This window comes from Lithobates pipiens, unplaced genomic scaffold (assembly GCF_037356315.1).
Source record: "Lithobates pipiens isolate NorthernLeopardFrog02 unplaced genomic scaffold, aLitPip1_a1.2 Scaffold_22, whole genome shotgun sequence".
NCBI lineage: Eukaryota > Metazoa > Chordata > Amphibia > Anura > Ranidae > Lithobates > Lithobates pipiens.
In genome coordinates, this window is record NW_027507784.1 from 301,078,433 (window position 1) to 301,103,290 (window position 24,858).

The 24,858-nt window shown below is 41.4% G+C and overlaps 1 protein-coding gene across 1 annotated transcript in view; it reads left to right on the forward strand.

Annotated features, from left to right (window-relative positions):
• Positions 1-23,244, forward strand: part of DNASE1 (deoxyribonuclease 1) — a 31,666-nt gene extending 8,422 nt beyond the window's left edge. Inside the window, exons 3-9 of the mRNA XM_077449247.1 lie at positions 1,914-2,002; positions 5,234-5,320; positions 6,891-7,006; positions 11,400-11,512; positions 17,454-17,608; positions 19,567-19,663; positions 21,303-23,244. Coding sequence (XP_077305373.1) covers positions 1,914-2,002; positions 5,234-5,320; positions 6,891-7,006; positions 11,400-11,512; positions 17,454-17,608; positions 19,567-19,663; positions 21,303-21,356 — 711 coding nt within the window. The 3' untranslated portion in view covers positions 21,357-23,244. The remainder of the gene's footprint in view (positions 1-1,913; positions 2,003-5,233; positions 5,321-6,890; positions 7,007-11,399; positions 11,513-17,453; positions 17,609-19,566; positions 19,664-21,302) is intronic.
• Positions 23,245-24,858: the final 1,614 nt, after the last annotated feature.

Genomic DNA, 24,858 nt, shown 5'->3' on the forward strand with positions numbered 1-24,858 from the left:
CTCCACTCTATGAAGGAGTAATGGAGACACCCTTGAAGAGCAGCATTGTCAATCTGGGGAGAGGTCTTCATGATTAAGCTCACAAGAGTGAAATGCGTTACAGTGGAGCAGGGTGGAATGACAGATAGAAGTCAATGACTGTGTGAGAGAATAAAGTGATTTTTAGCACAGTCACATTCCTATCTCCTTGTATCATAAACAAAGGGTAGAGTTGGGGAGAGGGCAGTGTTAGATGTACTTGCAGATTTAGACTTCACTAACAAGTTGAAGTGGTACTAAACTCAGCTATTGTTACATTGATATCAGTGGTCCAACACTCACAAGGTCCCTCACTGGCATCTTCTCCCCTAGTTCTTCTGGGGGCATGATGATGGCACTCCCTCGCATGTGCTGGACTGCAGTCAACGTGGCACACAGGCACTGTGTCGGAATGTAAACTGAGCAACGCATGCGCTGCTAAGTGTACATTCTACAGAATAACAGTAAGCAGGCAGGTAGGTTTAGCGTACTGCAGAAGAGACATTGCTCACAGTTTTTTACTACTAGACTTTTGTTTTGCTATAACGCCAAACTCCGCTCTTCCTCCCCCCCCTCCTTCACATTTTGCACATATTTTTGGGTGGGTACCTGGTTTTGACAGGAACCTTCTCCCCCACTTTCGGTCGGATCGCTGCAGAAATCTCAGCACAATTCCCCCCCCCCCCCCCTCCTCTTCAGACTTCTGGGACACATCACAGGTCCCAGAGAGCTGTGGGAACAGTCAGATGGTGCAGCTTGGCTCACACATTTACAGTAAGAAGCTGGCAGTGAAGCAGTCACAGCCGGCTGCCCACAGTTAGCACGCCTACACCAGTGGCCGAAGCACGGTGAAGAAACTGCCCGGGTGAGGACATCTCTGGATCCTGGGACAGGTGTGTGTCTGTTTATTAAAAGTCAGCCGCTGCAGATTTTGTAGCCACTTCCTTTTAATTATTCAAAATATGATTAAAGCACCTCTTTAAACAATTACAGCTACTTTTTTTTTGACTTTTGGTGCAAAGTGTTTCACATAAATAAATGAAAGCTGACCATGTAAGCAACCCTGTCAGTGGTTTCTGCGATTGCAGAGCAATTTAGGTGCCATTCAAATGAATGGCAAGTCAAATGTGCTTTCTGCGATTTGTCTTTCACACCTCGCCACTTTGAAATTGTGGGCAGAATCGCAGTATTTCAAAACGCAGAGGTGTAAATGCAGCCTGACTCTGTAGGGGGCATATCAGACCTCTACAAGGAGATCACTGCTTGCACACAGAGAGCAAAGTTCCCACTCTGCATGTGGCTGGCAGGGGGATGGGCTTTTCCATACCTCCCAACTGTCCCTGATTTCGAGGAACTGTCCCTCTGTCCCTCTTTCCCCCTCATTTGTCCCTCATTTTGGCCTGATCCATATAGGTGTATATAAAATGCACTTTTTATCTTTCAAAATGTTTTTCCCAGTGCTAAACCTTTCATACAATTTCTAAATTGCTGCATTTGCACATTTTAAAAGCCAATATAAAGGAATAGTAGTGGTAAAAAAAGTCCTTGTGGATTTAATTAACCTTTTTTTGGTTTATTCTCCTATAAGGGGTGTGGCAGGGGGCATGCCCTATGCCTACACACGTTTGTTAGTAGGTGTCCCTCATTCCCATCTCAAAATGTATGCTGGTATGGCTTTTCTACTGTGGCTGCTTTTTGTAGAACAAAAACTGTACTTTGTACACCTTTCATTTTTTGTGCTGGGATTCATTTAGCTAATTTAAAATGAAGGGCATTAATGTTTGGGCATTAATAAAAGCAGAAGCGCCAACAGGTATGGATTTAGTTGCCCATCTTCCAGAATTGGCAGGTTGCTGGCCTGGGCTTGTCTTGATGGTTCCTTCTTGCATTCACAGATATTGCCTCGCTATGATATTGTGCTGATTCAGGAGGTCAGGGACTCTGATCTCAGTGCTGTTGAAACAATGATGAGTGAACTGAACAGGTAAGAATGTATTTGTCACCATTAAGCTGTTCTTCTTGCACTCTGCTTTTTCCATTCTACATAAAGCTTATTCTAAAGTAACAGAATTGTACTACCAGGACAGACATCATGCTAGCTAATGCCACGTACACACGTATCAGACTATCCGGCGGACTTAGTCTGGCGGACAAACCGCCGGACTGTCCGCCGGACTTTCCGAAGGAGCTACCTGCCCACACAGGGCACTTTTGCGGCGGACTAGGTCCGGCGTACTTTTGAAATGAACGGACTCGCCCACACACACACGGAGGAAAGTCCGTTCATTTTGAGCGCAGCTCCAGGTAGCCGGAAACCAGCAAAGGAGGCGTCGCTGGCCCCGTCACCTGGTATGGACTTAAAGGGGAATTCCCTACGCCGAAAAAACGGCGTGGGCCCCCCCCCCCCCTAGGTCCATATCAGACCCTTATGCGAGCACGCTACCCGGCCGCATGCTCTCAACATGGGAGGTGCCTTGGGGAAGGGGGGGCCGTGCGGCCCCCCCACCCCAAAGCACCTTGTCCCCATGTTGATGAGGACAAGAGCCTCTTCCCGACAACCCTGGCCGTTGGTTGTCAGGGTCTACGGGCAGGGGGCTTATCTGAATCTGTGAGCCCCCTTTAGTAAGAGGGCCCCCGGATCCCGGCCCCTCACCCTATGTGAATGAGTATGGGGTATAATGTACCCCTACCCATTCACCTGTGAAAAAAATGTAATCTGGGGGGACCCCCACGCCGGAGTAGGGAATTCCTCTTTAAGTCCATACCAGGTGACAAGGCCAGTGACGCCTCCTTCGCTGGTCCCGGCTACCTAGAGCCACGCTCAAAATGAGCGGACTTTTCTCCGGGCTGGAAAAGTCCGTTCATTTCAAAAGCACAGCGGACTAGCACACACATGGCCGTATTGTCCGCCGAAATGCGAGTCAGGCGGACAGATTGATGTGCAAAACTACAATCTTAGTCCACCGGACTTTTGGGTAAAAAAAGTCAGCCAGGGCCTACACACGGGCGGATTGTCCGCCGGACTTTTCGACCGGATTGTTTGATCGTGTGTGTATGCGGCTTAAGTGTATCTCCCTTCCAATTAGAGTTGACTCTTTTACCTAGGACAAAACCTATCATCTATAAGCAAAATACTGAACCACCGTTAGATGTGGCCTACAGCTTTTGAAGAAGGTGGATTAATTTCTTGTTTTTTTGCGTAATAGTGGTGACTTCAAAAATACCTAGCCTTATCTACAATACAATAGGTTTGACAATAGGTTTGACTAGTGACCATCATGAAACTTTTTGTACACTGCTTTCATGTTTTTTTTTTAGTACAGACACGGCATAAACCATAGCTCCCAACTGTCACTTTTTTGAGGGGCTGACCCTAATTTGGAACCAAGTCCCTCTTTCCTCCTTAATTGTCCCTCTGGCGTGACAGAGGGGTCCGCGCCCGTGCGCCCTTAATGGACGCACCACCACTGAGTCCTGTACCAACTCTTTTTCTCTTCTCTTATTGGGTTATAATCATATAGACCCATGCAACTTAGAAATAGAGGAAAACCGCCATAGTGTGAAACCTTAAAAAGCCATAAAACAACTTGCACATTTCCTACTCATATTAAAGGCTATGCCTTGCATGAAGGTACATCTGCATGTTTGCTGACATCAAGAGTACTAGGATATCTGCTCAATATGCTGTGGCCACGAGTCTACACTTCCCGGGGTGTATGATGGGTCACCGGGTAAACTACGTGAGATGTCGTCATTTCCTGGCCCACCCCGACCCGGCGTTTCATTAGCCTGACGTTTTTAAGAGGGATTGTACAAAGATCACACAAGGGTACTGTAAAGATCATCATTGCACACATTTTATTTTACAAAAGTGGAATTACACTTCAAATAGCCCACATGCATCCAGGCAGGTGCCTTCATTCCTCCCCAAGCTGCTGTGGAACTGAAAAAGCATCCCAGCTGCCGTAAGGGAATCCATTAAATCCAGAGAAACATCATTGAATAAAAGAAAGATGCAGCATGCATCACGGAGACAAATAAAAAGGCATTACAATCAGGTAGCATTACATACCAGATAGCTGCACATCCATGGTGTCACCCTTTGGGACAGCCATGCATTTAGCAGGACATTAATTCCAAATGCCAGCTGTAATGATGTGTATGCCACAACATTTACATAAGAAGCCTATTTAAGGGAGCAACAGGTGGTAGGCTACAAGTTTATTGCAGCCAGGTAAGGGGAGCTGCTTGGTCCTACGAGGAGAAGAAGAAAAGCAAGAAGTGCCAGCATGAGAGAGTCGAACTTATTAGTTAGGTCCTGCAGGAGGGGCACACACTACTAGTACACACAACTAGCAGGCTGAATGAAAGAAAAAAACTGACAGCTCGGGAGGAGCTCACTGTACTAATTATCCAATGTTAGTACAACGGTCTCCCCGGTGTTACTTTTGTGTTCTGACAGGAGGATAGCCCCTCCGCCAGGACGCTTTGGTCACAGCTCTCAGCCATTGGTTGAGGGCGCTGATCGGGAGCAGATAGGCAGACTTTTTTTGATCATGCTCCTTCGACAGAAGCCCGCTTCTGTCGGACGGGCTGCAGCACACATGGGCCACATGTCGGCTGGTTTCTATTGAACCAGTCAATGCCACCCGACATTCAGCCCATGTGTGCTAGGCTTTATTGTTTGAATGGTTTGCTCTAACTATAGATAATCATGATTTAAAGTGGTTGTAAAGCCACTTTGTCATGATCATACATTCTGTATGTGCTGTAGTATAACAAATATGTCGATTTCTACCTTATTTCAGAGCCCCGCTTGGCACTCATGTGATTGTTCGCCACTCTCCTCTCCCAGTCTGACAGCCACAGTGGGAGGGGCCAAGAACTCCCATTGACGTCAGCCGAGAGGAGGGGAGGAGAGAGGCGGTCATGTTAGCAGAGGCATGTAAACTACGCTGTCAGGGCTCAGCAGCCATGATAAACCATGGTCAGTTTACAGGGGGAGGGCAGAACCAGGCAGGATCAGCCAGTATTTTAGATTATAGAAAAAGACAAGGGAGACAGGACAATCATTGTGCTGTTTCGCATGCTTTAAGGGAACAGGATTATTATTATTATATATTTTTTTATGGTTACAAACACTTTAAGACACTTTATACGGTATTGTGTGTGTATGTTTTAGTTTTATATTAAAAACTATTTACTTTAATTGCAGCCATTGTGAAGAACCTCAGTATTCCTATGTGGTCAGTGATTCTTTGGGACGGGATGCTTACAAGGAACGCTACCTGTTTGTCTTTAGGTGAGATTTACCTTTGAGAAGGCTGTAATCAAGTATCATCTTTTTGCATTTTACCAAGGACACAGTCTACCAGTGAACAGGTCTATGTATTATTTTGGCTGTTCACACTAAAATGCGATGGATGCTGGTTCACTTATTACTATACTGTATGAATGGAGGAGCATATGACTACCCTCTTTTTGCTATGTGACAGCCCCGATGCTTGGTGATGGGATAAGGGCTGTCCTTGATCTCTGTAAAAAAAATGACTATAGCGAATTGGAGCTTTCGTAGAGGATTCCTTTATCATTTCCAGGAGGCTGACTGGAGTGGTGGGGGCATAAAATGTAATATTGTCCTGCTGGGGTGGATTGCATTAAAGTGATCTTGCTTCTTTGGCCCGCATGGGTAAAGCGCAAGTTCCCTTTGAAAAAGGTCACAAGCAAAGGAGTAACTAAACATCACAGACCATGTGTTTGCTGCAGGGCCCAGAACTGCATTGACAGCTCACTCAAAATGAATAGATTACCTAACACAACACACTTTACATGGTAACGTGTGTGCTGCAACAACACACTCTGTTGTGGTGTGAATGGCCTTTAAAGTAATGGCCTTCCAGATGGAGATTGGAGAAATTGGGGTCCCCAGGATTTGCACTGCAGGGCTCAAACATAGTTTAGAACCCTGGTTCAGGGAATATTTTACAATGGCACTCTGCTACTTTTGAGCATCAAAAGAGACATGTTATTACTCAATCTGCACTATGTCTAGGTTAGACATTTGCAGAATGAAAAAAAATAGTTTTGATTAGTTTATTAATTTATTTTATTTAGTTAAATTAGTTAAATTCGCTTTCCGAATTAATTTCGTTTCATTTTGATTATGTGCTTTCTAATACAATAAAAATTTTCCAAATTCGACCAATTTAAATTAATTTCATTTGGAAAATTCTAAATATAATTTCTAATTTGAATGCACCTGCTGAATTTTTCACATGTAAGAATTGCAATATGTTTACATTTAATATTCGTTTTAAAATTGGAGTCGAATTCGACTTTGAATTTACTTATTTTCGGATGGAGGATTCGTTTACATTCATTACTATTGTGATTTACAAATAGTGAATAATGTGTCAAAAGTTTACATTCATTACTATTGTGATTTACAAATAGCGAATAATTTGTCAAAATTTAGATTTTTAATGAAACAAAGGTCTAGTTTAGGTCAGTGATGAGTATAGCAGCCAGATAACTAGGAATTTTCAGAAGGTCAGCAATGGCAGCAAATTCCTTAGTACATATGCTATAAACCTATTGACATAAGTGAATGCTTTATTCCATGCTGTAGGTGCCTATAATTTAATATCACACTGTGTATAGAACTCTAGGGGAAGCAGTGAGACTTTACTGGAACGGGTATGGGAGGATTTGGGGAAATGTTACTTACTAGTTGAAAACTGCAGTCATGGCTGAAAGAAATTTTTTTTTTAGGATAATTGCAATGTTAATGCAATGTATATTAGCTCATATAGATTTTATGTGCTATATCTGGAGTTGCACTTTAATTCTTGGAATGTTACACCATCTTTTAGGAATGACAAGGTCACTGCACAGGACTCCTACCATTACCACGATCATAACCTGTACACTGGAGAAGACACATTCAGCAGGGAACCATTTGTGGTCCACTTCAATTGCCCAAAGACAGGTCAGAGTGATGTTCTTAATTTCACTACCCAATAAACTGTATGATACAGGAAGCAGGCTCATCTAGAGATGTGTACGAAGTGAAAACATTTTTTGTTTTGCATTTGTTAATAAGTTAACCACTTCAACCCCCGGAAGGATTTACCCCCTACCCGACCAGAGCACTTTTTGCGATTCGGGACTGCGTCGTTTTAACTGACAATTGCACGGATGTGCGACTTGGCTCCCAAACGAAATTGACGTCCTTTTGTTCCCACAAATAGAGCTTTCTTTTGGTGGTATTTGATCACCCCTGCAAATTTTATTTTTTGCACTATAAACAAAAAAAGAGCAACAATTTTGAAAAAAAAACGCATTATTTTTTACATTCTGCTATAATAAATATCCCCCAAAAATATATAAAAAAATATATTATACCGTTTACAAAATAGGGGATAGTTTAACCACTTCCCGACCAGCGCACGACAATGTATGTCGACAGAATGGCACGGGCAGGCATATTGGCGTACAGGTACGTCCAATATTCAATGCCGCCCTGCCATCGGGAGTGCGCCGCCGGCGGCGCACTCCCGCGCTGGTCGGGACCCCCGTGAGTCTGGTCACGGGACCCGCGGACTCTATCGCCGCGGGCATCCCCGCAATCGTCTCACGGAGCGGCCGAATGGAGGAAATGCCGTGTAAACAGCATTTCTCCATTCTGCCTAGCAACTAGTGACGCTGATCTCTGCTCCATGTGATTGGAGCAGAGATCAGTGTTCACTAAATGAAAGCCCAACCCCCCCATAGTTAGTAACACACCCCTAGGAACACTTAACCCCTACACTGCCACCCACTGGTTAACCCCTTCACTGCCAGTGTCATTTACACAGGAATCACTGCATTTATATAGCAGTGATTACTGTATAAATGACAATGGTCCCAAAAATGTGTCAAAAATGTCCGATGGGTCCCCCACAATGTCGCAGTCACAATAAAAATCGCTGATCGCCGCCATTACTAGTAAAAAAAAAAATAATAAAAAATTATTAATAAAAATGCTATAAAACGATCCCTATTTTGTAAACGCTATATAACTTTTGCGCAAACCAATCAATAATCGTTTATTGCAATTTTTTTTTACCAAAAATATGTAGAAGAATACGTATCGGCCTAAACTGAGGGAAAAAAATGTTTTTTTATATATTTTTGGGGGATATTTATTATAACAAAAAGTAAAAAATAATGCGTTTTTTTCAAAATTGTCGGTCTATTTTTGTTTATAGCGCAAAAAATAAAAACCGCAGGGGTGATCAAATACCACCAAAAGAAAGCTCTATTTGTGGGAAAAAAAGGACGTCAATTTTGTTTGGGAGCCACGTCGCACAACCGCGCAATTGTCAGTTAAAGCGACGCAGTGCCGAATCGCAAAAAGTGGTCAGCAAAATGGTCTGGTCTGCAAGTGGTTAATTACATTTTTATTAATAATAGTTTTTTTTTTTACTAGTAATGGTGGCGACCATCGATTTTTATCGTCACGATCATAAAACCTTATGGCGGACACATCGGACATTTTTGACACATTTTTAAAACCATTGTCATTTATACAGCAATCAGTGCTATACAAATGCACTGATTCCTGTGTACATGACACTGGCAGTGAAGGGGTTAACCACTAGGCGGCAGTGTAGGGGTTAAGTGTGTCCTGGGGAGTGTTTTTAACTGTGGGGAGGGGCGTGGCTACGTGTGGCACGTCACTGATCACAGGGAGCAGAGATCAGTGACACTGTCACTAGGCAGAACGGGGAGATGCTTGTTTACGATAGCATCTCCCCGTTCTTCGTCCCCGCGAGACGATTGCGGGTATCCACGCGGCGATTGAGTCCGCAGGACCCGCCACCTGACTCACAGAGCTTGCCATGGGTGCGCGCGTGCCCGCAGGCCACCTCTTAAAGGGCCTATACAGGTACGTTAGTTTGCCTGTATGAGCCCTTCTGCTAACGTATATAGGCGTGAGGCGGTCGGCAAGGGGTTACTAATTTTGTTTTGTCATATTCGTTAGAATGTTAGAATAATTTGTTTTCGGAATTCGATTCGTATATTTGGTTGGTATATTATTTCTTTTTGAATTGATTCCGATTGTGGAATCTATTCTTTTATTTTATTTTCTGTTCTGTTCTTTTCGAAGCGTTTCAAATTTCCGAAGACGGCTATATTATTATTATTATTATTATTATTATACAGGATTTATATAGTGCAAACATGTTTACGCAGTGCTGTACAATTAAAAAGTGGCCAAAAATAAAAATAAAAAGTGGGGAAGTACAATTACAATACAGGTGAATCGGAAGGAATCGGAGGGCCCTGCTTGTTTACAATCTAAAGAATATTTTCTTCCTATTTTCTTCCATTCTAATCTAGTCTATTAAGTTTTTTTTTCTATTCTATTCTTTTTTCCTCTATTTTTTTCTATTCTATTCTATTCAACTATATTCTGTTTTATTCTATTATTTTTATTTTATTCTATTCTGTTTTTTTTTTATTCTATTCAATTATTTTCTATTCAATTCTTTATTTTCTATTTTATTCTGTTCTATTATATCCTGTTCTATTTTATTCCAGTCTAATCATTTTATTCTATTCCTTTCAATTCTATTCTATTTTTTTAATATTCCAATCAATAAAGCAGTCTAAGGTCTCGTTCACAATATGTGCAGAGAAGTCAGTTTTTCTGCATGTGTTCTGCAAGAGCACAAAAAAATTGTTCTCTATGTGCCCTGTTCACAGCACAACACTGGTATCACATGCAGATTTATTTTCTGCGCAGGAATCTGCAACGAAAAAAACTGACATGACATCAACACTAGTGTGAACAGGGCACATAACTGACGCGCATGAAAACTGATGTCATCATGCATAAAAACTCACTGAAACATGCATGAAAACTAATGTAAGCTCATGTCTTTGCAAGTAAAATCTGTGCGGTTTTCCTGTCACTTTTCGTGCAACTATGGTGCGAACAAGCCCTGAGAAGGAATCACCTTTTTTCACTTTTATACCTTATTAAATGTATTGCAATCTGTTTCCATTTCCAATTCAAATTAATTATTATAATTTATTTTGGATTAGTTGACATTTGTTACTATTGTTATTTGAAAATTTGGATACATCCAAATCTCAGAATAATGAATCTTGTCTGAATTTTAATTTGTAACAAAACTAATCATACATGTCTAGGCTCATCTAATCTGGAAGAAAACACTGTGCAAAGTGCTGTAAGCCATAGTGATCAATTAACACTAATTTTCCATTAATCTCAATGGTCTAGGCTTATAGGAAAAAGTGAAATTCAGGTGGTTTCTATAAGTTGCTTCATGTTTTGCATAATCACAATGTGACTGAAGTTTTATTACATAATAGCCAGGCCATCTAGAAATTTTAGGTTTAGAGCCTGATGAGCCGAGTAACCAAGTGGGTTCTCATATATACTAAGGACCCTCAACAATGAGTTTTTAGCCACCTTGGTGTGTTACAATGACTCCTTTTGTGTTATTTGTAATATTATTATTATTATTATTTTATTATTATCATACAAGATTTATATACAGTGGCAACAGTTTGCGCAGCGATTTACAACGGAAGGGCAGGCATTACAGTTACGATACAATTCAATACAGGAGGAATCAGAGGACCCTGCTCATTAGAGCTTACAATCTAATATAAAATGAATTCGAAATCTAACAGGTAGAGTGGAATCTACTTGGAGTGGCCATGGTAGGTGTGCATAACTGAATTTAAAGAAAGCCTGTCATAAGTTGTAACCATGTGACCTAACCTCATAAATCTAGAATAGTTGCCTCTTGATTCCGCTTGGTAGCAGTAATTTGCCCATCAGAGCAAAACAAGAGGTTCAAGTGGAACCACCAGGAGCACATGCTAAATTTCCCATCACCACCATTTATGGGTTAGGGGATTAGGTGACTCCCACATAACATCAATTGTGCTAAAACAACAAAATGTTAACATGGGTACTAGCCTTCCTCTACCCTACTAAAAGTGAATATAATAATCACCTTCCTTGTTTCTCTTGGAGATTTACCCCAATGTCCTGGTCCCACACCATCACACATGAGGGAAAATCTGAAGGATACAGGAAGATGCAAAAGTTGTTATAGTCTGAATCTCAATTAAAAAAATGTAAGTTAGAGGAATGGTTTCATTTAAAGGGCTAAAACTTAGCATTGGGCAAATTAACTTTCTGACTGATATAAGAAAGTGTTTTGTGGACTGTCTCTGTGGTATCTCTAAAAAAAGCCCTACATATTATTTTAAGTGGATTAAATCTTTAAGTAAGCCAGAAGCCGTAAACAAATACCAATACAAGGCCATATATGTCATGATATCATTTTTTCCCCCAGCAATTCAAGATTTTGTGCTTGTTCCTCTACATGCTGCACCTAAGGATGCTGTTCGTGAAATAGATGCCTTGTATGATGTTTACCGTGATGTGTTGGACAAATGGCAAACTGATGTAAGCACTGTGACCCTTCATGTATATGATTTTTTTTTAATATAAAACAATATTCCACATTTTATAGTATGTACTATAGAAAAATGTGACATTTACCTTCCATGGAAATTCCACATGTACATCTGGAAGAGAAATCCACATGGTTGATTATGGTGCTGTATTGTAAATGGTGGTGTTGCCCATAGAGCACCAATCTCATTGGCTGCTTTCTAAGAAAGTATATAAATGCGTGTTATGGTTTGTTTTCTGTAAAGGAATGATTGTGCTGCTACTAGCCACCTGAGTCTTTCATGACATAGATACATAGAGTGCTGTGAAAAAGGTATTCCTGATTTTTTATTTTTTTGAATATTTGTCACACTTAAATCATTCAGTTAATCAAACAAATTTTAATATTACACAAAGATAACCCGAGTAAATACAAAATGCGTTTTTTAAATGGTGATTTCATTTATTAAGGGAAAAAAGCTGCCCAAACCTGCCTGGACCTATGTGAAAAACAAATTGCTCAAATTACTTGATTAAAAGCATGAATGAACTGTGATTAACCATGTTTTTTGGAAACATTAGTTAAATTTCACTTGCCACAACCAAGCTTGTTTACTAACCTATTAAATCAATAAGTCACTTAAATAGAAACTGTCTGACAAAGTGAAGCATACTAAAGGATCTCAAAAAACAACACATCATGCCACAATCTATAGAAATTCAGGAACAGATAAGAAACAAAGTAATTGCCATGTATTAGTCTGGCAAGGGTTTCAAAGCCATTTCTTTGGGACTCCAGGGATTCCACTGTGAGAGCCATTATCCACAAATGAAAAAAAAACTTGAAACGGTGATGAACCTTCCCAGGAGTGGCTGGCCTACCAAAATTACTCTGAGAGCACAATGACAACTCATCCAGGAGGTCATAAAAGAACCCAGAACAACATCTAAAGAACTGCAGGCTTGCCTCAGTTAAGTTCAGTGTTCATGATTCAACAATAAGAAAGAGACTGGGCAAAAATTACACCCATAGGAGTTCCAAGGCGAAAACCACTGCTGACCAAAAAGAACACAAGAGCTCATCTCACATTTGTCAAAAAACATCTTGATAGACTTTTGGGCAAGTATTCTGTGAACAAATGAGACAAAAGTTGAACGTTTTGGAAGGTGCATTAGAGGTGGTCTCCTTGGTGAGATGGTGTAAAACTCCTGGATCTCTGGACAGACATTCCTTGTTCCCCTTCTCTTACTGCTTTTGCTGTTTTTAAACTTTCTAAATTCGATCAAAGGTTGTATGGCTTAAAACAGAGGGAAACAAAGTCTTACTTTGGAAGTTTGCAGTCAGGGTGTCCAAGCCGAGGTGTCCTCCCACGCACCAATAGACAAATGGTCATCAAGAAAAAGAAGCAGCCGGCAACTCCATAACATCAAGAGTATTTGTAAAGCCTTCACAGTGAGTTATGGGCATTGTTTTATGCCCATTGCTTGTGATACACTTTGAATGTGTATTATCTTTTATGTACAGTCTTTACATTTCACATCTTATTAATTTTTAAATATATATTTTTTATATATATATATGGGAGCTCCCCCTACTTTTATAGCTATGCGTGAGATCTCACTTAAAGTACTCAGTCTTTAGTCTTCTGGTCTTCGCTAGCAATGATAATTCCTTATAATTTGTAATCCAAGGGTTAAAGTAATTAAAGTTGAGTTAAGGATGATCCTAGTGTTGCTTCCGTAAATATAATATAATACGTGAGATGTGATACCCTGTTTCCTCAAAAATAAGCCCTACCCTGAAAAGAAGACCTACAAGGACTTTAACTAGGGCTTATTTGGGGGGTAGAGCTTTTATTGCAGCTATCACCGACAATCACACTAGGCCTTATTTTAGGAGAAACAGGGTAGTAAGTAGGCCTTATGCCTGTCTAGTGTCAGTTGCTATACTCCTCCTCCGTGGGACTAAGGATCCAAGCGAGGCCTGTATATAAGTCTGACTAGGTGCAAAGTTTAGAAAACTGTGGGTCGCAACCCGCTCACCAACTGGATCGGAAGCTCGGTATGGCAACTTTGGTCCGATGTTTGCAGCTTGCTTCTGCGTCAGCCAGTTCCGTCACTCCATTCCATTCCGATAGGTGGACCTGGTCTTCTGATGCTCAAATGAGTGTCTCTGGATCTTCCCAATCTGATCACTGTGTCTCTGGCACTTCAAGTCACTCACACAACCGAGCAGGGTTGCGCGCTGCAAAGGCAATAGGCCGCTTCCTCCAGGAGGCCTCTTCACCAGTCCTCACAGGCAGGCCATGTGTTCCCAAGAGGCCTAAGATGGCTGCTCAGGGTCCTTTTATGTCCTACCCAGCATGCAGTGCAAGAGAGGGTGCCCATATGTAGGTCACCCGGCATCCTGGGTAAAAAGGTAAACTCTCCAATTTAAATAACAGTCACTTCCTGTAAATAATTCAATGCTTGTGAAAGCAAAAATCATTTAAGTTCACTTTCAGTGTTTGGCCACTAGATGGTGCCAAACACTAAGCCATAGAAGCGTCCATGTACTTTCATTGTAAATGCTGATACACATTAGTAGACCAGCGCTACATATTTATTTCCTCACAAGATAGTCTTTGTATGTTTTGTATCTCATGTGTTGTATTAAAGCTAGACTCTTCGGTTCTCACTTGTCATCTTCACATCTGTTGACAATTTGTAAATTGTAACCAATCGCTTGATTTTAATTGAACACATTGCTGATTGGAGAGGAGCAGTAGTCATGTGATAGTTTTTTATGTATAAATGTTTATGCTTTTCAACAAATATTAATGCTGTGAACAAGGTTTATCTCTGAAACTAGTCTGCTGCCGACTGTTTTTACTGTGAAGACTTTCTTTCTAAATTGTTTTTGATAATAATGTTGGATCCCCCAATTTCTGCTCCTATCGGAGGTTTATTACAGTATGGAACCTGTTATATCTTCCCCTGCTTCTAGTAGTCTAAAGGTTTAGAGTACTACCTGATTGAGATATGGGACTATACTGGCATCCCTTGATTTTGATAATACTGTATGCCTTTACTGTTCTTAATAGCCTCAGCAATGTAAAAATGTCTACTAAATTGTATTACTCAGTGGGGGCGTTTCCAAGATGGCGTAGGGAGCGGACGTGTTTTAGAGCTGCTCCGCCATCCGGTGCTTTTATCCTGAACATATTGAGTGCAGGACGACCGTTATCTCCCTGGAGGGCTGTATTTAACTACCCCCTTTCGTTCCTCCATGCCTGGGTACAGAAAACAGGGCACTTCTCGGAAAAACAACTGGCCGAAGGATTGGCCAGAAGTCAAGAGCAAGGCAGCAGCCACTGTTTGTAATACCCTGGCCATGGGATAGCTGAGTCTGTTCCAGGACCGGAGCCCTCTGCGTCCTCCTTGGAGTTTGCTGACATAATGCAGGCTATTACTGCTTGCCGTACCACACTAACGGACAAAATAGATCATGTCTACACGGAGCTCGGACTGATCTGCCGTGACCTGGACACGTTCTGAGGATGCATGGCAGAGGTGGTGCAGCGGGTCTACTCGGCTGAGGATGTGCAAAGGGACCACTAGGCAGACCTCCACATGCTGAAAGTCAAGGTCAAGCACCTGGAGGCTAGAGAGCGGAGGATGCCAAAAATCAGAACCATCGCAATAACTTTCAGATTCTGAGACTGCCAGAGGGAACGGAAGGTAATGACTCCATTTCCTTTACGGAAAGTTTTTGCATACCCTTCTCCCAGAGCTTCCTTCTCACCTCAGTTTTTGGTGGAGTGAGCCCATCGTATTCCCCCTGTCAGAGGCCCTCAGAGCCAAAAGCTTTACGTATAGTATTCTTTTCCCAACAAGACTCCGGGTTCAAGATGGAGAACGGGTGCGCTTCTTCGCATGACCTGAGGAGGCGTCCTCCTGGCTGGATACTGTTCATTTAGGGTGATGTCGGCGGCTACCTCCTACTTTCCGGGACTACCTATGGCCTTACATAAACTACTGGATCTTTCTCTTTTTGGGACGCCCTACGGCTCACCAGATTGCTGCCCGAGGTGGGAACTGATCCTCATCACCTCCTCACCACTCCCACTGGACCCGACGGGGTAACTGACCCATGATCAATCAGTTTATATGATCCTATCAACCTATGTATGTCAGGCCTAAGTCCTAGCACCTGTAGCCTTGTGGAAACTAAGCTACATTTTTTTAATTTTTAATTTTTCTTTTTGTTCCCAGATGTTTATTAGCTACCCAGGATGTTTCTGTGAACTGTAACAAGTTCTGTAACCCCAGCTTGCTGGGTGACCTGCACTCCATTTATCCTCCGGATGACCCCAGCTTTAATGGGTTAACAGATTAATGCATTGTATGCCTCTTGCACATGTAGCCTCCCTTGCATGGCAACCTGCTGTGCCTGGGTTGGAAAGATATACCGCTCCCAGTTTTAGGGGGGTCGTGGGGTGGGGGGGTGTTCGATTTTTTTCTTTATTATTTTCTTGTGTTTTATGAATGTATGTATGTGACACAACTAGTCGTACCTAATGTATGCTTAACCACACTGGGTAATTTGTTAAAAAAAAATTGTATTGCTCTATTTTGTGAAACTAATAAAAATGATTGAAACAGACCTTTTTGGAAGATGCGCGTCCATTTACATCTGGCGTAAAACGAACACAGCATTTCATAAAAAGAACATCATTCCAACAGTCACATATGGTGGTGGTAATGTGATGGTCTAGGGCTGCTTTGCAGCTTCAAGACCTGTGTGACTTGTCATAATTGACAGAACTATTAATTATGCACTCTACCAGAAAATCCTGAAGGAGAATGTCCAGCCATCAGTTGGTGACCTCAAGTTAAAGCACACTTGGGTTATGCAGCAAGACAACAAACACACCAGCAATTCCACCTCTGAATGGCTCAAAAAACAAAAATTAAGGCTTTGGAGTGGCCTAGTCAAAGTCCATACTTAAATCCGATTGAGATGCTGTGGCATGACCTGATGTAGGCCATTCATGGTCGAAAACCCTCCAATGTGGCTGAAATAAAACAATTCTGCAAAGAAGAGTGGGCCAAAATTCCTCCACAGCTATGTCAAAGACTCATTGTCAGTTATCGCAAATACTTCATTGCAGTTGTTGCCGCCAAGGGTGGCACAACCAGTTTTTAGGTTTAGGCGGCAATTACTTTTTCACATAGGGCCAGGCAGAATTGGACAGCTTTTTTCCCTTAATAAATTAAATCATCAATTAAAAACTGCATTTTGTATTTACGCGGGTTATCTTTGTGTAATAGTAAAATTAGTTTGATCATCTGAATCAATTAAGTGTGACAAATATGCAAAAAAAATTAAAATCAGGAAGGGGGCATATACTTTTTTACAACACTACAATAAGAATATGACTGGTTCCTACATTTCCTAATATAGCACTGAAGCAACTTTGAACCGGTATTAATGATGGACTGCAGCAATATAAGTAGTAGGAGATAAGGCAAAGGAGTTACTAGAGAACATAGAAAAGGGGAGGGCAGACATGAAATTAAATATAAGAAGCGACAAGTGTAAAAAGATAAAATTAAGAAAAGCTAATTTTATAGAAAGGCTAACTAGCATATTCAGAAAGAGAAAGAACATAGAAGGTAAAATAGAGAGTAATCCGTATTTTACACAGCCATCATTACAGGAGTCAAAACATGGGCAAAAATATATTGTAAAGAGAAGACAGCATCAAGGATTCTTTAATAGTGAAGTGATCAATAAAAATTATATTGTAATGTTCAGTAGGTTAGATGCACAATGCGCATTGATTTCTATACATTCTGCTCTTTAGTTATTTCCACAAGAGACAGAATAAAAAATATAATTAAAGGGCCATGGGTTATATGCTCTAAACTGTAGGAAATAATTGTGGTATTTTTACTGTTTGTTTTTTAGAATATTATTTTCCTGGGAGATTTCAATGCTGGCTGCAACTACGTCAAAGAATCTGACTGGGACAGCATACGTCTGCACACCTGTGAGGACTTTCTCTGGCTGATTCCTCATGATATGGATACCACTGCGGGGAAAACGCATTGTGCATATGACAGGTAAGTGGAAGAAAAAAGGCAGTTTTGTTTCTATTCTCCTAAAATGAAAGCAGCTGGTCTGGGTACTAGTAAAATTGTGTGTTTAGGTACACGCACCCACACCTGCTCAGCTATCACATTGGGACCAGAATCTGTGTCTATACAGCAATAGACATGAATGGGACTGTTTTGCTTGCGTCTATCTAGCAAGGTTACTTTGTGGTATAAGCGAGGAAGCTGAGACCTGCAGTGTATAAATGTGCTTTTACTAAACAAAAATGCTGTACATACAAAAGGATTACAATATTAGGAATACAGTACAAGAACAAGAATGACAGATATCTATAACAAGCAAAATGCCTAGCAAATAAACAGCCTATGGTCTGTAACAGTAGAAATACACTTAAAAGTTACTTAGCTACGGTTACTGTGTTTGTAAACTCCAGTGAAAACGAGGACTCAATGGCTGGTTACAGTCTTTTGGTGTTAAAGCATGATAAGTCCTCTTAGCTTATGCCTGAATCCCCCTTTTTATGTGTCAGGCTGTTTACCATAGTTACCAAACAGAAAACACACACACACACACACACACACACACACACACATATATATATATATATGTTGTGACAGTAGGAGATGCTGTCATGGGGTAAAATTGGGGGACACAGGGTGTGCACATTTGCTTGGTGCAAGACTGCAGAGCATAGATGGATAATTTGGAGATTCCACAGTGTCATGAGTGGGCATTGGAATCTCCAACCCTTTGTCCAGATTTTGCAGATGACCAGCATGAACATGTGTGACTGCAAGAGGCAGTGAAATGGCCTGAGGACTAAAGCCAGAGCGGAGCTGAGCTGTGGGCGCTAAAGTAAAGCCGTCCACATTAAAGGATCCAGTGGTCTGTGTGACCAGGATAAAGAGCAGAAGTACTGCTACAGAGAGCCAGGTGGGCTAGCATTTTCTGTTGTGTGTATTTGCTGGAGAATAACCCCTGTGTGGGAAACCGTTGTGTTATGGACTTTAATTTGCATTTTTAATAAAAATGGGCTAACATGCCCTAAAATATAGATCCTGACTGGTTTGAAATGCTGGCAAAAGCATCTACTACGAAAGCTAAACAACCCCCAACTTTACAATTTATGTATATATATATATCTATATATATATATATATATATATAGATATATATATATATATATACATATATATTCATATCCAACGTAACACATTCCGCCCTTGGTTTTTCTCTCAGACTACACACAGAAAATCTCTTCATTACTAACAACTCATTCTACACATTAATTTTCCTTGAATGCAACCCCCATGTTTCTGTCACTGATAAGGTGTTTCGGTCTTTGGATAAAAGTTCATTAGAAAGTCCATTCTAAAGTTCTGTAGAAACAAGGCCTTGCTCTCCACATCTCTTGCAGTCTTCCATTATTCTCTTTACTGTAGCTGTACAGTAAACATATATAAAATTATTTTTCTCAATCAGTTTTCACGGAAACAGAAAACCAGGACCAAGTACTGTCAGTGAGTAAAGTGTCTGCCTTTTTTGGGATCGATCAGCCCGGGGGGGGGGGGGGGGGGGATGGGGGTTGTCAGTTCCATTCTGAGACACAGTATTGTCCTGCAATGAAGGTGCCCGGACAGACCTGAAAAATGCACAATCCAGGACACATGCTCACCCTAACGCAGATATACTCATTTGAGAACTACATCTTATGCACAGGAAGCATCACCGTTTACATGAGTATATCCACATTCAGCCATTCCCAGAGCACTGGGAATCTACGGAAGGCATAGAAAATGCCTATAAACGTTTGTGTAAACGAACCATAAAACTTTTTTTCCTAGCTTCCTAGCTTACTTCTCCTGCATTTAGATAAGCCAAATCCAGTAGTGCTCAGTGTGTTTATTGAACCTGATCAGTAAATGTAAGCATCGTAGTAAAAAGTGATCTTTATTTTGTCATTCAGAATAGTTGTCAGCGGTGCAGAGCTGCAGAATGCCATAGTAGAAGACTCAGCTCAAGTTTTCAACTTTCATAAACAGTACAAACTGACATTAGAACAGGTAAGTCAGTGGAAAAAATGTTAATATGGCGTTATAGTGTTTAGACCCCTTTCACACTGAGGCAGTTTTCAGGTGTTTTAGCGATAAGAATAGCGCCTGAAAACCATGTCCCATGCCGCATGATTATGAAAGCCTGAGTACTTTCGCACTGGGGTGGTGAGCTTGCTGGACATTATACATAGTCCCACAAGCAGCATATTTGGGGTGGTTTGGGAGTGCTGTATACAGAGCTTCCAAAACACCCCTGCCCATTGCAATGAACGGGCAGTGCTTCTGAAGCGCCTAAAAAAAATTGCTTCAGAAAGGCCGCAACACAGGCATTTTTAACCCCTTCTTTGGGTTTAAAAGCTCCCCACTAGTGGGCAAAAAGTGCCGCTTAAACAGCGGTAAAGTGCCGTTAAAACTAGCGACGCTTTACCGCTAACGCACGGGCAGCCCCAGTGTGAAAGGGGTCTTGGAAAAATGTTTTTAGTCTTTTTTTAAAATGTTTCTGTGCTGATTTGTGTTATATTTCTTGCAAAGTGTTCTAAGAAAGCAATTGCTTAAGCTGGCCATACACAAGTACAATTTTGTTCAAAAGTTTTCATTAACCACTTCAGCACCTGACCAATAAACACCTTAAGGACCAGAGGTCTTTTTCCAATTTCGCACTGCGCTGCTTTAACTGGTAATTGCGCGGTCATGCAATATTGCACCCAAACGAAATTTGCGTCCTTTTCTTCCCACAAATAGAGCTTTCTTTTGATGGTATTTGATTGCCTCTGCGATTTTTATTTTTTGCGATATAAATGGAAAAATTTCTTCTTTTTGTTATAAGAAAAATCAAATAAACTAAATTTTAGTCATACATTGAGGGCATGTCATTTTTTTTGGCGGAGGGAGCGGGTACCTAGTATTAATAGGTACCCAGCTCCCACTTCCTGGTCTGATCACCTGGCTGCCTAGGCAACCCCCTCCCTGCAATCTTCTGGGACATGTCACAGGTTCCAGAAGATTGCCTGGCCACTGACAGTGCACAACGCGACTTGCACATTTGCAGTGCGTGCCCAGCTGTGCAGCTGCAAGCTGTCACAGGTGGGCGCCCACACCTACAATGCCGGCGCCGCGGAGAGGTGCGGGAGAGGAGCGAGGTATCGGGTGGCCGCATCACTGGACCATGGGACAGGTGAATGTCTGTTTATTAAAAGTCAGCAGCTACACTTTTTGTAGCTGCTGACTTTTAATAAATATAACAAACAGTGGAACTCCGCTTAAAGCTTTGGCAAAAAAACTTGGAAGCTGATTGGTTTCTCAGCAGAAATGCGACTGATTTTGCACGCTCTAGCTTTAGTAAATAAACCCCTTTGCATGAGAGCACTGATTCATTCATGCAGATTTATTTTCAAATATGAAACTTGGTTTGACTACAGAATCTTCCTTGCAGATCTTTGGTTCCTTTGGCAGAATATTTTTTTTTAATTCAGCAAACCATAGGGGTGTCTGTTTTCAGAACAGAAGCAAATACGATTTAGCAATATTTTAATTTAAAAAAAATGCAATATATTAGAATAATTTGGGGTGGGGCATTGACATTTAATGCTGTACAGTGGAACAATGAACATCATAAAACATTAATGGATTCTCAATTAACTCTCTGCAGGCTTTAGCTGTGAGTGACCACTATCCTGTGGAGCTGGAACTAATGCTAGCTTAAAAGGAAAACATAAGGACATCAAGCTTCGTCATCTGCGTAGGCACTGAGACCCTTGAATGACTCATGCAACTTACCAAGGAGCAATCACATCCTATCCTATCATGGAAGAAAAAGAATATATTGTACATTACATATGTATTGAGGCAGTTTACTAAAAGAGACTGTCGCCAGACCATTTATTTCAACGACAATGTTCAATTTCAATTATATATTAGTTTAAAGTGTTTTCTGCATGATATTTACATGTAAAAGCCTCCCTTGTGTAAACATCCAAAATCTGAGACTGTTGCTGGGCTTTGCCATCATCTTGGATGTGATTTTAGCAGCCCCAGCAGACTGAGAGTTGTCACTCAAGTAGAAGGAGGTGAAGGGTGGAGGAGCTGGGCCAACACAGAGAGTAATTAGATACTCCCTGAAGAGGAGATGACTATAATGTGCAAGGAGTGAGGGGGCTGTGCCAGGGAATCGACTCTTCGTGAAGTAGTCAAATTTTCTAACAAGTTCAAAGACACATTGCAAGTGGCTAAAAAAAATTTAAAACACAGATTGATGATTATAAAGCAATCATTTTTATTTCAAATATCAAACATGTCATACTTACCTGCTCTGTTCAATAGCCTCTCCTTTTTGGGTCCCCCGTCGGCAGTCCTGGATTCTCCCCCCTGCCGACTGCCCCATAGCAAGCATTTTGCTATGGGGGGGGGCACTTAAGCAGGCTCGCTCATGAGCTGTGCTCTGCGTGTCCATTTACATGCAAAGTATGGCTCAGCACTGCCCCCACCCCACTCTCCTTATTGGCTTACTGGCTGAAGTTGACAGCAGTAGGAGCCAATTTCTCTTGTTGTAGTGGGAGCCAATGAGAGTGAGACCCGGGAGAGCCATTGCTCTCATGCACATTGCTGGATCAAGACGGGGCTCAGGTAAGTATAAGGAGGGAACTGAGGGGGAGCTGCACCTAGAAGGTTTTCTACCATGATTCATAGAATTAATTAAGGTAAAAAAAACTTTCTGCCTTTAGACCCCTTTTAAACAACTTGATTTTTCTGTGCTTTCATCTGCAATTTTTCAAGTTGGAGAAAGGTTCTCTTTGAAATTGAACCCCTGCCAGCTTGTAAAAAAATACCCTTTGGTAGCTTCCTTAGTTAAGCCGACCACACATGGACTGAAAGTTGTTCAGCAAGGAGAGACCAATTTTTGATCCATGTAGGTGGACAGTGGTTGCATAGCTCCCAACTGTCCCTGATTTCAAGGGACTGTCCCTGATTTGGAGCAATGTCCCTCTGTCCCTCATTCCTCCTCATTTGTCCCTCCTTTTTGTCTGATCTATATAGATGTATATAAAAAGCACTTTTTATCTATCAAAAAGTGTTTTTCAGCACTAAACCTTTCATCTGATTTCTAAATTGCTGCATTTGTATATTCCAAAAGCCAATATAAAGGAATAGTAGTGGTAAAAAAATCACTTGTGAGTTTAACCATTCTTGTTTTTTTGTACAATTCTCCTTTAAGGGGGCGTGGCCAGGGATGTGTCCTATGTCTTCATACTTTTGCTGATAGGTGTCCCTCATTGCCATCTCAAAAAGTTGTGAGGTATGGTGATTGTAGAGAATTTGATCTACTGATCAACCTCTGTATAACCAACCATTGGCTCCTGCTGCTGTCAGTCAAATCCAGTGGGGAAGGATTGGGGGGCAGATGCACACAGCCCAGCTTGGGATCGACCTCGCACATCTGCCTCCATAGAAAGTATTGGGGGGAAGACACCTAGGAGGAAGAGCCAAGATCAGCAGCAGGGGACCTCTGAAAAGGAAGTTTCGGGAAGCTTTGAGCAATGGTATTGCACAGAGCAAGTAAGTGTAACATTTGTTATTTTAATTAAAAAAAACAAGCTTTACAATAAAGCTATCATAAGAAATCTATGAGGGCTGCTGTTACTGTCCCACTTACTTCATTACTAGTCATTGAGGCCCATGTATCAAAGGAGTAAAGATAAAACCTGCTAATTTTACAGGAGGATTTTCACTTTCCTTAGTGAATATGGTCAGTTAATGTGGTGGAAATTCACTTGGCAAAGCATCCTAAATTTTGAAAAAGGACACACACAACCAGATTTTGAAAAAGGACACACACAGAACCAAAATGAATAATTTGAGACAGGGAGAGATCAGAAGATCAATGGAAAATGGATTCTGGCAACTCAAAACAGGCAGTGATGACAGCCTATTCACATAAAAGTATTATATTGAAATATATTGTACCATATATATTGTGTTCTTACCTTAATTTAATATGTTATTAAATATTAAATATATTATTATATTGAAATGTATTGTACCATATATATTGTGTTCTTATCTTAATTTAATATATTATTAAATATTAATATTAAATATGTTATTATATTGAAATATATTGTACCATATATATTGTGCTCTTACCTTAATTTAATTATGTTAACTAGTAAAGCCGATCGACTTCAGTACAACCAGCTTGTCTGATTTTTTTGCATTCGATTACTGCAAGTGGTTTTAGCCGCTAGCAGTGATCATTATGTTCTACCAGCAGGGAAGACTCCCCGCTGGCAGAAGACAATAGTGCTATGGGTTGGATTGGAGCAATTTTCTTTACATCTGCATCATCTATGGATTGCTTAAAGGTGTGCTAGTTGCTTGATAGTAAAAACTAAGCTCGTATGGAAAGAAAAAGGAGGGACACTGGTGGGGTACTAGCCTAATTTTTACTATCCATCAACTAGCAAGCCAGAGATTACACAAATTTTCTTTCCTGGAATCACAGGAAAGAATATCACTCGATTCCCCCGTTAGTGTTGATGGGTGAATCCAGCGATTTTCTTTCCTGCAACCTGTGGTCACAGGAAAGAAAATTTGCATCATCTATGGCTTGCTTAAAGGTGTGCTTGCTACAGGGTACATGCTACAAATGTGTAATCTCACAGTGCAGATGAGGAAAAATCTTTGGGAAAAAAATGAGGACAAGGTATGGGCTCATTCAGGGCCAGTGCTACTACTAGGCAAACTAGGCAGCCGCCTAGGGCGCACTACTGCCTAGGGCGCCCGGCCACTGGTGTTCCTACTACAGCACCTCTGCAGCAAGTAACTAAGTTTCCGCATCAGCAGGCAGCCGCCACTCCGTTCACACATAGTGCCAGAGGCGCAGCGGAGTACTGTGTCTGTGTCCCGCATCCCGAATGAATGGAAGCAAACAAACATTTATTGGTGGGCACTGGTGAGGCTGCATTGATGGGTGCTGCTGAGGCTGCTTTTGATGGGTGCTGGTGAGGCTGCTTTTGATGGGTGCTGCTGAGGCTGCTTTTGATGGGTGCTGGTGAGGCTGCTTTTGATGGGTGCTGGTGAGGCTGCATTGATGGGCGCCAGTTGGCTGCACTTGATGAGCACTTCATTAAAAAGGTGGGGTATACATGGGCAGGGCAAAGGGGATGTAGTCAGGGGTGGAGAGGGCTCAAAATTAGGTTTTCGTCTAG